The sequence below is a fragment of the Ursus maritimus genome, unplaced genomic scaffold, assembly GCF_017311325.1.
Source record: "Ursus maritimus isolate PB19 unplaced genomic scaffold, ASM1731132v1 scaffold_22, whole genome shotgun sequence".
NCBI classification, from domain to species: Eukaryota; Metazoa; Chordata; class Mammalia; order Carnivora; family Ursidae; genus Ursus; species Ursus maritimus.
The window spans coordinates 24,746,324-24,762,137 of record NW_024424675.1 but is presented as its reverse complement, the minus strand read 5'-3'; the positions used below and the strand labels follow the sequence as shown (position 1 = coordinate 24,762,137).

At 46.2% G+C, this 15,814-nt stretch overlaps 2 protein-coding genes and 1 pseudogene across 8 annotated transcripts in view; 1 reads left to right on the top strand and 2 right to left on the bottom strand.

The window, feature by feature from the left end:
- The window catches only part of GSS (glutathione synthetase), a 46,760-nt gene that overhangs the window by 16,148 nt on the left and 14,798 nt on the right, over positions 1 to 15,814 (top strand). For 4 of the 5 annotated variants that reach the window (XM_008698166.2, XM_040638217.1, XM_040638219.1 and 1 more), the window contains 7 exons: positions 1,449 to 1,529; positions 1,631 to 1,708; positions 4,672 to 4,738; positions 7,632 to 7,826; positions 8,316 to 8,397; positions 9,510 to 9,699; positions 10,695 to 11,243. In XM_008698166.2, the coding sequence (XP_008696388.2) occupies positions 1,449 to 1,529; positions 1,631 to 1,708; positions 4,672 to 4,738; positions 7,632 to 7,826; positions 8,316 to 8,397; positions 9,510 to 9,699; positions 10,695 to 10,818 (817 nt within the window). In that variant the 3' untranslated portion in view covers positions 10,819 to 11,243. Of the gene's footprint in view, positions 1 to 1,448; positions 1,530 to 1,630; positions 1,709 to 4,671; positions 4,739 to 7,631; positions 7,827 to 8,315; positions 8,398 to 9,509; positions 9,700 to 10,694; positions 11,244 to 15,814 lie in introns of those variants that run through there. The other variant, XM_040638220.1, reaches the window with a different exon arrangement.
- On the bottom strand, positions 2,851 to 4,665 carry LOC103669811 (annotated as a pseudogene).
- The window catches only part of ACSS2 (acyl-CoA synthetase short chain family member 2), a 45,805-nt gene continuing 41,659 nt past the window's right edge, over positions 11,669 to 15,814 (bottom strand). For all 3 annotated transcript variants that reach the window (XM_040638216.1, XM_008698167.2, XM_008698168.2), the window contains 5 exons: positions 15,496 to 15,604; positions 13,877 to 13,945; positions 13,372 to 13,548; positions 12,695 to 12,769; positions 11,669 to 12,551 (listed from right to left, as the gene is read on the bottom strand). In XM_040638216.1, coding sequence (XP_040494150.1) covers positions 12,424 to 12,551; positions 12,695 to 12,769; positions 13,372 to 13,548; positions 13,877 to 13,945; positions 15,496 to 15,604 — 558 coding nt within the window. In that variant the 3' untranslated portion in view covers positions 11,669 to 12,423. The remainder of the gene's footprint in view (positions 12,552 to 12,694; positions 12,770 to 13,371; positions 13,549 to 13,876; positions 13,946 to 15,495; positions 15,605 to 15,814) is intronic.

Here is a 15,814-nt window from a genome sequence, read left to right as displayed (position 1 = left end):
GATCAGGAGTCCTCACTGCCAGCCAGCACACTACTGCCACTTTACCTTCCTTAGCTGACAGCTTTCCTAGCCCCACTCCCAAAAGACTGTTCAGAACTGAAGGCAGGAGGAAGTAGAATATGTTTTCTGAGTCTGGCTGAGATTATTTGGCATAAGGCAGGCTGACTTAACCAGGGAATGCAGTTCCACTTTAACCTACAGCCTCCAGCCTCCCTCCTCCGCGTCTTCTTGGAGGTGGGCCAGCCTGGGCCAGGTGCCACCTTCCCACCCATGAGCAGAGCAAATCAGGCTACAATATGAAAAGCAAGGCCATTGGCCCTTGGGACTCTCTCAGGAGAGGAAGGCTTATGAGAGCACCATTTCTAGCTTGTCTCTCAGATACCCAACTCAAAGCCAAGACTCAGCTCAATGTCATGTCTGACCTTAAGAGATTTCAGGCAAGCCAGGAGAGGAGGCATACTGGGACCTGAATTTCAGCTAAGTGGAAAGGAGTCATGCAGAAGGTAATCCAGGAGGCTCAGCTGAGGTAGGGAAAAACAGAGACAAACAGACCAGAGGCCAAGTACAGGAGGAAGGAATCCACGCTTAGATTGCTAGGCCAAAATCTAGCCATCCTAGAGTCCCAGTAAGAATCCATGGGCACACAGCAAAACTGGAGTTTAGTACTCTATTACTGCTGAGTATTGCCCCTCAAAATCATCTCGTAGGAGATTGGACCTGTCTTTGATAACTAAAAATAGCCTGATTGGTAGCCAAATAGTTTTCTTGGCATTAGCTTCCCCCTGAGTCCTTGAGCTCCTGCTTCTTTAGGAAGTATGTGGTTAGCAAAAAGGAAGAGGTCAGGGAAGCCTCAGTGATCCCACTAATACTGTGGAACCAAATGTGTCCCTATGTACATCACAGAAATGTTGGGAGGCCCCAAGAGACAATGCTTTATTTATAGTTGGCTCTGTAGGGTTCTGTAAGATTCCACTGAGCTATTCTAATGTATCATGCAAGAACCACACAAAGAACCACATTCTATGCTTTATAATCTAGTAATAGGGTCATTAGCCTCCAACTTACAACATTATTCTTCTATAAAATATTCTTCCATACTTTCCCCTGTTTATTTTTCCAGAAAGATTTTAAAATCATTATTTTTAAGTTCTTAGAAAATGTCCTCTTGGGTTTTTGAGATGATTTAAACCTAAATTTTAGTTTGCACAGAGAATTAACATCATTACAATATTTCATCTACCCACTGAAGAAGGAGCAGAGACATCTCCATTTTGTCAGGTTTCCTAGTTTCAGGAAATAATGTATTGTAGCCTGAGATCCTCCTGATTTGAGAGAATATCTGCTCTTTCAGGGAAGCTGTGTTCTTATTCTCATTCCTGAAAGGGGTGGGATGGAGGGAGGACAAGCTTTGTAGCCACTTCTGCCAACTGTGTTTGGTGTTTCCCCAGCGCTCTGGTGCTACTGATTGCTCAAGAGAAGGAAAGGAACATATTCGACCAGCGTGCTATAGAGAATGAGCTACTAGCCAGGTAGGTAAAGGAGGGGAGACCTCCATATATGGCCCCAGGATTGTGAGGATCCATTCAGACCAGAGCATCCATTCCTTCTGACCTTTGCCCATCTTTTCCAGGAATATCCATGTAATCCGTCGAAGGTTTGAAGATGTCTCTGAAAAGGCGTCTCTGGACCAAGACCGAAGGCTGTTTATGTAAGTGTTCAGGGAGCATACCCCAAGGATCTGTTAGAGGGCTGCCTTAGGAAACTCATCCTGCCAACCATTTCCTCCAGTAATCCTTTCTTCTGGGAGATGCGATAGCTTACTTCCTCCTCTGAATTTTAGGGGCAAAATACCCCATCATCTCAGGAAATTTTGGAGAAGACTGGTCATGTTCTGCTTCTAAAGGGTTGTATCAGAGCTATTGACATTCTTGATAAGGGCCTTCTTAAAATAACGTTGGTTGGAGCGCCTGGGTGGCTCAGTCAGTTAAGCGTCTGCCTTCGGCTCAGGTCATGAACTCAGAGTCCTGGGGTCAAGCCCCACATCGGGCTCCCTGCTCAGGGGGGAGCCTGCTTCTCCCTCCCCCCACCTTGCTTGTGCTCTCTCTTGCTATCTCTTTCTCTCTCAAATAAATAAATAAATAAAATCTTTTAAAAAATAAAACAACCTTAGTTTTCATATGCCCCTGGGCTCCTCAAAGTTTTCTTGCCCCTCTTGGTAGCTGGTCAAGTGAGGCCAGGGCAGTTGGGCTGGGTAGTCAGGGAGGAAGAGCAATAGCTCGTTCATTCTGTGATTGATCTGAGAGCTGCTCTCTGAGCCCAGGCAAGACGTCAAGGGGCCTGGATTTGTGTTCCAAGCCAGGCCCTGTGCTTCCCTCCAGGGGAGATTCCACCAAGTGACTTTAGTATCACTTAGTTGGGTAGCATTGCTTGCAACACACATATTTAGACCTGGAACTTTATAGGTTTCTTTTTTTAATTTGTGATTAAAATTAAGAACCTCCATGAATTTCACAATACCACTTACTATTTTCAAAATGTGCTTTTATAACAAAGTCATTAATTTACTTTCCAGATATATCAGACAATATCAAATAAAGGGGAAGAAATTTAAGACAGTCTGTGTCTTTTTTTTTTTAGAATAACAAAATTTGGGGGCGCCTGGGTGGCACAGCGGTTGAGCGTCTGCCTTCGGCTCAGGGCGTGATCCCGGCGTTCTGGGATCGAGCCCCACATCAGGCTCCTCCGCTATGAGCCTGCTTCTTCCTCTCCCACTCCCCCTGCTTGTGTTCCCTCTCTTGCTGGCTGTCTCTATCTCTGTCGAATAAATAAATAAAATCTTAAAAAAAAAAAAAGAATAACAAAATTTGTTTTACTAAAATGTAAGATTTACAGAAGTTTCCAGACAAGCCATACAAAATAGTCAGAAGCTTTTTCTTGAAGGAGGAATTCTACACTTGACAGCAAAGTCACAAAGTTATTAGTGAGGGCTGTGATGTTTGTTTAATTTTCCCATATTGGTTCTGACAGTCAAGCTTGTCCATCTACAGCATCTAAATAAAGTTGGACTTGGCTAGAGAGCATATGCTAAAGAACTGGTTAGCTGCTTCTAACCAATGCAATTAGATCACCATAAAAAGGGGGAAAGGAGCCCATAAAATGAAAATAAAACTACCTCTCCCCCTTAAAAAAAAAAAAAGAAAGAAAGGAAGGAAGAAAAACATTCATACCCCTGCAGCTAACCCTGACAACTACCTTCATTCCCAGTGCTTTATACTTAAACCATGTTGGGAGAAATGAATAAAAGCAGAGGGGGCCACTGCTTTTAAATGTTTCACAACAATCCAGATGGTACTTCTAGTCTCTGCTCATGCTTTACAGCAATGAATCAAGACAAGACATAGATTTGTCTTTTAATTGTAGATAATTTGCATTTAATCACCAAAGGACTGAAGGTGTCTGGGCTTTTATTCTGTAGTGTTTCTAAGACTGTGTCCATTAAATGCAAACAAAAAAAAAGGAAGAAGTCTTGGCAGAACAGGAGAAGTGATGCACACCTGATGATCAGATCGCTTTTAAATATTATTCCTGGCATATAGCCTAGTCCATGCTCTAGCTCAGTGGCTTGGGCTTCGGTGGTCTTCCACTGCTCTGCTACATCATTTGCTAATGGATCATCCGGACTGGGAGCACTTAACAAAGCCTGGATTGATAGTGGAGCTGTGCAGATCTGCAGTGCTGGGGAACACTGATCTTTCAAAATATCTAAACGTATTTTTCCCAACTTATCTACATTAGGATGATCAATTTTAGTCATGAAACATACTTTAGGGGCTGCTGTCGGGTATTCTGGTAAGAATAGTTCAAGTTTAAAAGTCCCTCCCTCAAAGGGGGAATCTTGGGGGCCAGCAATGACCACATGAAAATTATGGGCATTGTTCTCATCTGGTTCTGCTTTAATGCCAGGAACTGGTTCTGCCAGCAAACGCTGGGTTTCCTTGATAATCCTCGGGGCAGCCCGGCCATCTTGTCAGATCCCGAGTTTGGCCTCTGGTCTCGACTCAAGGCAGTCTGTGTCTTGACTAGACTCATAATTTTACATCTGCAGACCCTCACACCTACCATTTCAAAGAATCTCAGCCTGGTTTCTTTTTTTTTTAATAATAATTTTTTATTATGTTATGTTAGTCACCATACAGTATATCCTTAGTTTTTGATGTAGTGTTCCATGATTCATTATTTGCATATAACACCCAGTGCACCATGCAATATGTGCCCTCCTAAATACCCATTACAGCTATTTTAAGTAGTATAAGTGTGTTTTGCTAGGCATGGCAATATGATTCCGAGGCTCAGTAAATTTTAGCCCTTTTTCAAAATTTATTTATCTGGTTTGATTCTAGTTGCCTTCTTGTTTCCCTCTGGCCTTCCTAGAATGACTCTAGATCTGGAATATTCTAAAGCATTCCTTACTACATATCTTCATGTTTTAGTGGAAAAAGTGGTGGTATAGGTAGCTACTTTCATTGCTTCCAGTGAACCCCAGTCTGGGCAACCTGTGCAGACTGACTTTGAAAGAAGCCAAACTCATTTTGATGTACCCTAAAATACACTGAACCACTGAACATATCAGTTATAATTTAACACAGCAGCTTTCTCCATCTTGTGTTCTAGGGACGGCCAGGAAGTTGCTGTGGTTTACTTCCGGGATGGCTACATGCCGAGTCAGTACAGTCCACAGGTTGGTATTCTGTTAGACCATTCTCTGCCTCATAAGACCTACCATTGTTCCTCAGAGACCCAGCTCAGGCATCACAACAACCTGGGTTTTTCCCTGAGCCCTGGCCTCGGTGATCCTCAGGGAAATTACTGGTGGAACCTCCTATTCTCCCGTAAGCTTTTTTCTACCTCTCATTCTCTACAAACACACTGTCTTCTAGAATCTAAATCCTCAGGAATCCATGTTGCTTCAACCATTCGTACTGTTTCTAGGGATATCCTGGCAAATGTTTAACAGTCATGTTTCTCAGGGGGAGAGCCCCAGTTTGCAGCATTTGCTGATTTCTGTGGTGTACTCCCATCATGGCCAATTTCAAGCTACCCAACTTAACATTTCTGGACACAGTGTTGGAAAACCAGTTCCACTGTACCACTGACCATTTTCTTCCTGCCAACTCTTACTTCTCTTTTATCTACGTCAGAAAGTTTTTCTGTCCATTCATGTTAATGACAGTAATGATGATATCACTTTATCTTGCTGTCATACCATATAGCTTCAAAATTACTTTCCACATCCATTATTTCATTAATCCTTACAACCACCATGTATGGTGTATAATTATCCCCATTATACAGATAGAGAAACTAAGGTTTGGAGAGATGCAGAGGCTTGCCTAAGAAAGATCCCACAAATTCCCAGGCTTTCTGATTCTCAGTCCAGAGAATCCAGAGGCATTCCAGTATATCATTATTCTCCCCCTGCCCCTAATCCACAGCATGGAGAAGCTAAGAAGCTCTGCTTTCACTTCAGAGAAATAAGTCAGAAGATACCATGAGCAGTATGCTGGGGATCATAAGCCTTTGACTCTGCTTGTCTGTGACCATAGGCAAGTTCCAGACCCTTTCTGGGCTCAATTTCTGTAAGCAGAGGAAACTATACTCAAAAATTGAGGGAGCTCCTTCCAGATCTCTAATTCTTTGAGTATGGGATTCTCCCTAAGGCCCAGTTATATAGGGAGCAGCTCCATAGAGGTGGAAGCTGTGTAGAAGGTCCTTTCCTCTAGAAAGTGATTAGGAGTGGGGGGAAGTTGCTGACTAGAGAAAACAAAAACTGTCCAATGGGGAAATGGATCCAGACTCCAGGACAGACGGGTTGGGGGAAAGGGCCAAAGAAAACTTTAAAAAAAGAGAAGAGGTTGAGCTAACAGGGAAAGAAATTTGTGCATGAGGAAGAGGACATTTTTAGGGAATTGAGAAACTCAGACCAGGTTTAGAATATGAAGATTAAATCTGCTAGGCTCAATGACTTGCTAGGTGACCTAGGGAAAGTCCCTGCTCATCTCTGAATTTTGCTTCCCTGGTTCTAACATAATGGAATACTTCTCTGGGTTTATCTCTGATGTTCTAGGCACTTGTAACTCTGCCTGGAACATCAAAGGTGGCTGAGATCATTGGTGAAGACCAGGCAAAGGTGCTGCAGGTGGACTGGTTATATCAAGCGGAGCACAGCATGGGTGGGGGTGGGTGTTGTTTCTCAGGCCTTTATCCTGCTGTGGGCAGTTTGATGTGGTCTGGAGTCAAGGACAGGCTATCCCCCCACTGTCAGAATGGGTACTAGAGCTGGGAGGCATGGTCCTCTGCTGTTTACCTGCCTCTCATGCCCCAAATTCCACAGCACATCTATCCTGTGCTTATGCACCTGCAGGCCTTTACTCATTATGAGTACGCCTTCCCTATTGAGTCTGACCTGACTACTCAGATTTCACTTCATTAAACAACAATAACAAATAATTATTGAGCATTTACAAAGCTCCAAGCACTGTGTTTCAGACACTGGGGATACAATAGGAAATAAGACAGACAAGCCAGAGCTCACATTTTGGTCAGGGAGATAGATAGTCATCAGAAAGTAAGCAAAAATTTAAAAAAAAATTTTTTTCTAGTTGAGGGAAACTCTTTGAATAAAATAATAGGGTAACTATCATATGATTTCTCTCATCTATGGAACATAAGAACTAGAATGATCAGTAGGGGAAGAAAGGGATAAAGAAAGGGGGGGTAATCAGAAGGGGGAATGAAACATGAGAGACTATGGACTATGAGAAACAAACTGAGGGCTACAGAGGGGAGGGGGGTGGGGGAAGGGGATAGACCGGTGATGGGTAGTAAGGAGGGCACATATTGCATGGTGCACTGGGTGTTATACACAACTAATGAATCATCGAGCCTTACATCGAAAACTGGGGATGTACTGTATGGTGACTAACATAATATAATAAAAAATCATTATTAATAAAAAAAAATAATAATAATAGGGTGAAAAGGTAGAGAATTATGGGGAAGCCCATATTAAATAGGGTAATTTGGGCTGAGACTTAGGGATGAGAAGGTTCCAACCATCCACTGGAAAAACCAAAAGGAAAAGAATTCCAGGCAGAGGGGAAAGCAGCAAACACAAAGGTGGAAATGACGTTTGTGTGTTTGGCCTGTGTGGCTGGATTATGAGAGTGGGATGGAGGGATGTTAAGAAATTGACATGGTTGAAAGAGGGACAGGAGGCAGATCCTGAAGGTCTTGAGTTTGGATTTTATCTGGAGTACAGTAGGAAGCTGAACTCATACACAAGTGTCCCACCTCTTTCAAACCTCTTCATCCATTTTTCTATACCCTCATACCTTTTGTTATTTCCCTTTTAATTACAGTCATGTACCATTGTGCTAAACTGTGAGTTCCCTGAGGGCGAGAATCCTATATACTGGAAGAATCCACATCTGCCTCACAAAGATGTTGCAGTGACCCTGGGAGATAATGAATGTGAAGATAGACAGCATGATACCTGGCACCTGATGGATGCTCAGTAGAGGTCAGCCAAAGGGAAATAAAGTAGAATTCCTTTTGTTTTCTTCCCTCTGCAGAACTGGGAAGCACGCCTGCTGCTGGAGAGGTCACGTGCTGTCAAGTGCCCGGATATTGCCACCCAGCTGGCTGGGACTAAGAAGGTGCAGCAGGAGCTGAGCAGAATGGGCGTACTGGAGATGTTGCTCCCTGGCCAACCTGAGACTGTGGCCCGCCTCCATGCCACCTTTGCTGGCCTCTACTCACTGGACATGGTGTGTGGGTAGCCTCTTTCTCCTACCACAGGCTTTCCAGGTGGCAGGAACCAGAACTCAATGTGTTGGGGAGGCTGGAGCTGGTAGTGGGCTAGACTTGGGTCAACAATGCTCTGTGAGAACCCCTAGAGCCCTGGGGAAGGGGGCTGGACTCCATTGTAAGCTCTGTCTGCAAAGGGGGAGATGGGGGTAAGAGGTGGAAAGGGGAAGTAGCTGAGGTGGACAGCAAGAATTGGGGAATATCTATATGGGCTTTCCAGGCCTCCTGCTGAGGAGCCCTGAACTGTTGCCAGAGAAATCTTGCTCTCATTGTACTTGCGCTTTAGGGGTTTGTTGGGGGTCACATCCAGATAGTAGCATCTGGTCTGAGGGGGCCATCACTCCTCCCTTTCCTGCTCTTCCTCTGATCCTGCTCTGTATGACCAGCAGGACCGCAGCTCCTGCCTCTGGCCTAAAACTGCTGGTGACTGCTTTCTTGCCTCCTGCCAGGGTGAAGAAGGGGACCAGGCCATTGCTGAGGCCCTTGCTGCCCCTAGCCAGTTCGTCCTGAAGCCCCAGAGAGAGGGTGGAGGTAGGTGCTTTCCCCTTTGTAGGGCTGCTCAGTGGAAGGGGGCTAGCAGGCTGTTACCAATGCCAATTGGCACTTGCTATGGGCACAGTCCCAGACTCTGGGAGATACAGGAGGAACTGACACAGGCCCTCATCTTGGACAATCTCCCAGGAGACTCTGTGATCAAGTGCTTTTGAGCACAGGGGAACCTGATTAACCATAACTAGAGGGTTTGGACAAGTTTAGTCTGAGGTGCCTGTGGCTTGATTGTGGGGAAGTAGGATAGGGCATATCAGGAGGTTGGATGTCTTCCTGCCTGGTTTGAACTCCTTGAGGGCAGGGATCATGTCCACTTCACAGACACAAAGATGAGTTCTGATCTTGGTCTTAAAGGATAAGTAGGAATTTACCAGGTGGGAAAGGAGGGAAGGCATTCCATATAGAAGGAGCGGCTGCAAGTAGAGGCACCGGTCCATGGAAGTGTATGTTTGGAGATTAATGAGTAATTGGTAAGGCTGGAGTGCAGCATGGGAGATGGGAGGAGGCAGGGATTTGGGCTAGAGAAGATGGTTTGGGACATCATTACAAGGGACATTGAAAATATGTGGGAAATTGGATTTTATCCTGAGGGTACTGGGAATCCATTAGAGAGTTTTAAGGAGGGAAGGGACACACAATTGATCCGGGATCCATGTTTCAGCCATAGTAGAGCTTGCGCTGGATGAGGGGAGACCTTGGTAACAGGGACCATAGAAGAGGCTGGTATAATTATCCAGAAGAGCAATGCAGAGGCCTGGGGTAGGGCTATGACATTGTGGAGTACAGACTGTTAACAAGGGTGGCAGATGGATTCCTTGGGAATCCCAACAGTTAAGAGGAGCAGGAGCCAGTCAAGGAGGCTAAGGAAAGCCATAGACAGGCAGGAGGAGAACCAGGGCAGAATGGTGTGGCGAAAGGTGTGTTTGCTTGTGTGAGTAAGGGCTTGCCTGTTAAAGTGACGTTCCCTCCTTGGGAGCCAGGTCACTGAGCTGGTGTCAGGAACTGAGGCTGCTGACTTGACCACAGAAGGGGAAGGGGCATAGAGTGGAGAAGGTATGCAGAGGGTCCAGGGTCACTGGCCACTGCCATTGCAGGTAACAACCTATATGGGGAGGAGATGGTGCAGGCCCTGGAGCGGCTGAAGGACAGTGAGGAGAGGGCCTCCTACATCCTCATGGAAAAGATCGAACCTGAGCCTTTTGGAAATTGCCTGCTACGGCCTGGCAGCCCTGTCCGAGTGGTCCAGTGCATCTCAGAGCTGGGCATCTTTGGGGTTTATGTCAGGTAAGCCAGTCAAGAGGGTCTCCTTCTTGTCAGAGGGTCAGCCAAGCGAGCCTGGAGGAAGCAAAGGACAGGGAACAGGAATCCTGGGCTTCAGTCCCAGCTCTGCCAGTCCCTAGCCATGTTACCTGTTTCCTTAACTAATAAATGAAGCCAAGGACCCAAGACCTGCCCACCTCACAGGGCTATCAAATGAAGCCCAGATAGGAAGTACTTTTTAACTTGTAGTTTCCTTTGTAAGGAAACTATAAGTAGTATCAAGATGGATGAGAAAGTGACCCTAGACTAGAAGGAGGCCCCAGGGAAGAAGAGAATTTGGGTCCAGTTTCCAGGCCACCAGGGATTCTGGGGAAAGGTGGGAGGGGTGAGGAAAATCAGTGCCTTTGAAAGGCTGAGTGGGCCCTGGGTTTGGATTTGAGCACTAAAGAATCAGGAAGAGAAGATTACTTGGGAATTTGTAAGGAATAGTTCTGGTCCCTTAAACCACTTCCTGCAAAATCTGCACTTTAAGATCAAGCAAGGTAGGAATACCAGATCCTACCATGCTCCTGACCATAGCCTTCTCTCTCTAATCTTTCCCTCTAACCACTTGCAGCAGCTCTGCCTGCCACTTCCCCCCAAACCTGGCTATTACCACAACCATCTTGAGAGAGAGGTAGAGAAGGAAACTTACAGTTACAGAACATGAAATATGAGGCTGGCATCATGCTAAGTGCTTTTCCTGCTTTATTTGATCCTCGTGACCATCTTGCAAAGTGAGAGGTATTATCTCTATTTTAAATTAAGGAAATTGATATTTAGAAAGGCTGAGTGACTTGCTCAAAAACACAGAGCTAGTAATTTCCCAGCGAGGATGCAAACCCAAATCTGATTCTAAAATCCTAGCACTTGGGTGTAGTCAGTCACTCATATACTGCTCAGGTGGGACCAGGGAAGGTCTTGGGTGTGGGGGCTGTCTTGGTAATGGAGTTATGTGTCTCCTGCCCCCATTTCTGTAGGCAGGGAAAGACACTTGTGATGAACAAGCATGTGGGACATCTGCTCCGAACCAAAGCCATCGAGCATGCAGATGGTGGTGTGGCAGCAGGAGTGGCAGTCCTGGACAACCCATACCCTGTGTGAGGACACAGCCAGGCCTGCCCAGACTTCGCTCAAGAGACCATCTATCCCTCATACTTGTCATTCCTCTCCTAGCCCCTCTGAGGGCCTTCCCTCCCTGCACCTTGGGAGGGCTGGTCTCTTCAGTCCACAGAAGGGTGAATGCTGAGTACCTTCCCCCAGCATTCCCATCTGAGGACCAGAAAAGCTGTGTTTCCCTTAGGTGAGATCTAGAGGCCCCTAAATCCTGGGAGTGTGGGTATAGCTGAAAGGAAGCTGATTTGAGGTAAGCGCCCATAACCCTGCCACCCTCCTCTCAGGCCGTCAGCCTTTCCAGCAGGTTCCAGTGTTTAACCTAGGACAGGACTGAGAGGCAGGAGGAGGGGGGCGAAGGGGCATAGCTTTTCCCCACCTCTGCCTTAAATAAAACTACATTGCTGATTCTGTGATTCCTTGGTTTATATATTTGGTGGGGGAGGAGCTATAACCTGGGTCAGCACACTTAAAGTGGATTAGAGCAGGGGAAATGATTTGGCTATAATCAGAGTCTCCCTAGCCCCAGACCCTAGGATAGAACCCTGAAATTCCAATCCTTAGTCACTCACTAATGTTCCCACAGGATCATAGGAAATAATGCAACTGTGGTGGGACATCACAGGTGTGAACTGGCTTCAGTTGCTTTCCTGCTTAGTTCAGGAGTTTGCCAAAGGGCCTGTGAGTGAAGCCCTGCCTAGATCTGCCCAAACCAACAGTTCTGGAAGGATGATAGTGGGGTATTCCTGAGGAAAACCACTCCCCTTCCCATCCCCCACACAAATCAGAGCAGCTAGTAAGTGTACAGTCTGTAAGATACCTAAGAAAACAAGTCACCGGCTTCTTAAGGTCACAGACTTTATTCCTACAACCAGAGCCTGAGCATGACTGGGGCAAGAAAAGAAGAGTTTCATCTGAGAATGTCTCATGGGCAGGACTGTTCACGAAAGGGTGGGAACAGAGGACAAGGAAGACAAGTTCTTCTGGCCCTAGGAACAAAACACATTTATTCAAGCAAAGAAGCAAGTAATCTGAAAACCCTCTGGAAACAGCCTGTCTGCACATCCCCTGAAGCAAATGGGCAGACAAGCATCACCATCTGGCACAAAAGAATTCAGATCTAGGACAGAAGCAGCAAAGTATTTAAAAAATAATAATAACTAATTGTTTTGGGACTCACAAATAGGCATTACTAAGGGCAAATGCATACCCAAGCTAAGTACTGGTACTTCCTGAGAGAGCTGACATAGGATTACAGAGCTGCCTCCCTGCTTCAGTCTAGACCTTCACTTGCCCTCCGCATACTTAACTTGGGTAAGGGACATGACCTTCAGGCTCCTGTTCTGGGCTCCAAGAGGTCTTGCAGTCTAGGGGCACAGCAGTCTGAGGCTAACTTGGGCCATGTCCCATCTATCTGGCAGCCACAGGAAGTTACCTCCACCCAAGGGCAAAGCTGGTCCTCGGTCCCAGACAGCTGGTCAAGGGAGGTGGTGTGGGTGAGCACTGGCCCTCAGCACTCCTGGATGGGGCAGGGAGGGTGGGCAAAACTTTGGAAAGCCAAGCAGGGGGAAGCCTGGGTAAAGGGCAAGGTCTTGTTTATTGGATGGTCAGGCATCGGTGGTTGAACAGCTGGCAGATGACAGTTGGGTCAGCCACAGTAGACGTGTCCCCCAGGTCGTGGTCATTCTGAGCAATCTTCCGAAGCACCCGCCTCATGATTTTCCCTGGAGGACCACAGCCTTCTGATTACCTGGTAATAGCACTGACCCACTCCAGCCCTGCCGAAAAGGCTTCCATCCACACACACTCCACCACCACTAGACCTTGGCCAATCCCAAACCCAATCCCTTGAGGTTTCTGAACATACCTGAGCGGGTTTTAGGCAAGCCAGGTGCATTCTGGATATAATCTGGAGTGGCAATGGGGCCAATCTTTTCTCTAACTGTAACCAAGAAATCATTAAGCATTTCTTCAGTACCCTTAGCCAGGCTCCCAAAAACCAAGGTAGAGATGGCTTTGTTCCCCACCTATTTCCTCTTCAAGGCCCTGCCCATAAGAGTCGTTCTTAGAGTCATTGCCGTCTTTCTCTCTTTTTAACACATTGTCTTTTACTATCTCATTTTATCTTAGTCTACCTTCATGGAACTCAGACTCTAAGAATCTGCCTGCTAGAGTTTAAATCCCACTTTACTAGCAATATGGCCTTGGGCAAGTGATTTAACTTCTCTGAGCCTCAATTTCTTCAGCTTTAGGGTTAGAGTAACAATAGGATCTATTTCACAGGGGTGATTACAGGGATTAAATGGATTAATGCATTTAAAGTACTTAGCCTAGTGGTGGCACAGAGAATTCTATAAATGTCAGCCATTAGTATCCTGGTGGAGAGACTAGTGGAGACTGAGTGGGAAGAGGCCAATCAGCCCCTAAGGCCCCCTGGGATCTGTCTGTAGTTTGCAGCTTGCTCTTGCCTCTCCCCAACAACTTGCTGTGGTAACTGGGTCCTCAGGTCAGGCCCTATAGTCCCTGCTCAGGGAGGCTCCTCACTCTGCTTCTTGAGCTCCTCGGTGAGGGTGGGGCTGAAGGTGTAGCCATCGCACAGGGTGACAAAGCAGTAGAGACATTCGCCCTTCACAGGATGAGGGTGGCCGACCACAGCTGCCTCTGCAATAGCCTCATGTTCCACGAGTGCTGACTCCACCTCCGCTGTGCTCAGCAGATGTCCTTGTCAAGGGAAAGCAAGTGCCATGAGAGAGATCCCAGCCTCCACCCCAACCCTTGTTTCATCTCTGCATCTTGGTCTGGCCAGATGGGGAAGCCCCTTCATTCATTCCTCAGGTGACCTGCTTCAGTTGTCCCCGCCTCCCAGTTCCCCTCCTCTAGGCACATTCCAGTGTTTATCACTCTTCCTCCAAAACCTGTACCCAGAACTGAATGCTGCACTCCAAGCATGATTTGTCTAGAGGACGTCCTGGCTCGCTCAGAAGGCTTTGGCTGGGACTTGCTGGGAGAGTAGTGCTAACAAGAAGGGAAAATGGTCCCTGGCCCTCACCAGATACATTCAGCATGTCATCGATCCTGCCAGTGATCCAGTAATAGCCATCCTGGTCCCGCCGGCAGCCTGGAAGGAGAAGAAATGCACAATGTAATAACTATCCCACAGTAGGATACATGATCCACATTACGAAACTGCTACACCCACTAATCGCCCCCTAAGAAGTCTTCCTGCTTCTAAACTTGTCCACATGGTAGCTGGGCTCCAAGATAGCTACACTGATTTCCATTTTCTGATATTCAGACTCCTGTGTAGTCCTCTTTCTCATTGTACTAGGGTAAGTCTGTGCAATCAATAGAATTTGGCAGAAGTGATGGTATGTCATTTCTGAAATTAGATTCTAGAAGACACTGTGGCATTCTCTCAGATGATTTGCTCAGGGGGAAGTCAGCTGCCAAGTCATGAATAGCCCTATGGAGAAGCCCACGTGGTGAAGAACTGAGGGTTCCTGCCAACAGCCACATGAGTGAGTTTGTAAGTGTGTCCTCCAGGTTCAAGCCTTCAAATGACTGCAGCCCCAACCAACAGCTTCACTGCAACCCATGAGAGATTCTGAATGAGAACTACTGGCAAAGCCACTCACAAATTCCTGATCCTCAGAAACTGTATGAGATAATATTTGTTGTTTTAAGCTGCCAAGTTTGGGGGTAATTTTTTCCATGGCAATAGATAATTAATACACCCACCTAAAGTCTATTCTCCTTAAATCAAAGTTATTTTCTAAACAATAAATCAGTTCTTATCACTTCTCTGCTTACAAGCGCTAAAGGTCTCCCCCAATGTACACTGGATAAAACCCAAAGTCCTCACTGTGGCCCACATGGCCCCACATTATCTACCTCTCCAACTTCATGTAACATCCTTCTCTTTGCTCACTACACATCAGCCACACAGGCTTCAGTCTGTTCCTCAGACATTTCAAGCTGGTGTCTCTGCACAGAACACTCACTCCAGATTTTCCCATGCCTGGCTTCCTTCTCACCCTGGAGGTCTCTGGTCAAATATCACTTCAAAGAAGCCTTCTCTCACCATCCCATGTATGGTGGCTATTCCTTCAGACATTCTTTGTGCTGTTACCCTATTTATTTTTCTTCATAGCACTTGTCACCAAGATAAGCTTATTTACTTGTTTGCTGAATTTATTGTCTGCCTCCCCTTACTAGAATATAAGCCCCATGTGAACAGAGACCTTGCTTACCTTATTCATGTTAATATCCCCTTAGATCAGTGCCTAGACATAGTACGTGCTCAATAAAAAGCTATGGATGAATGGATTGGTGGACAGAGTCATGGGCAAACATAGGCTCCAGACATAAGGAAGTATATGACATAGTAATACATGCTGCTACATGCCCCATTTCTTTCAGCACAGGAACAGTGGAAACAAGAACCTCTTTCGTCATATATCACGTCAGGTGGTACCATGCTGAGACTCTCCATGCAACACTCATTCCTGCTCTACAGTCTTCTATATAGCTCTACCTGGATATTAGACACTGACACACAGAATACATTCCTCTCTGTTTTTCTTCACCACTAACCAATTCTTCCTGAAAATGGAAGGGAAAGGTACATGTCAAGGTGGGAGATATGGGAAAGGGATAGCCAAGGCTTACCATCTCCTGTCACATAGTAACCAGGGAACTTCTTAAAGTAGGTGGCCTCAAAGCGTTCATGGTTCCCATAGACTGTGCGCATGATTCCTGGCCAGGGCTGCTTGAACACCTAGGGAGAGAGAAAGGCACAGTGGTCACATTGGCTCTACTGTCTCACTGAAAGACTGGAGACGCTGTCTCACTCACAGGCTGGGCAATCACAGTTTTGCCCAACCTGAGGAGAATTGGCCTGAATGTTCTTCCTGAGAAGTAGGACAAAGTACAGGCTTTGGAGATAGACAATCCAGACTGAGAATCCTGGCTCTGCTACTTACTGTGT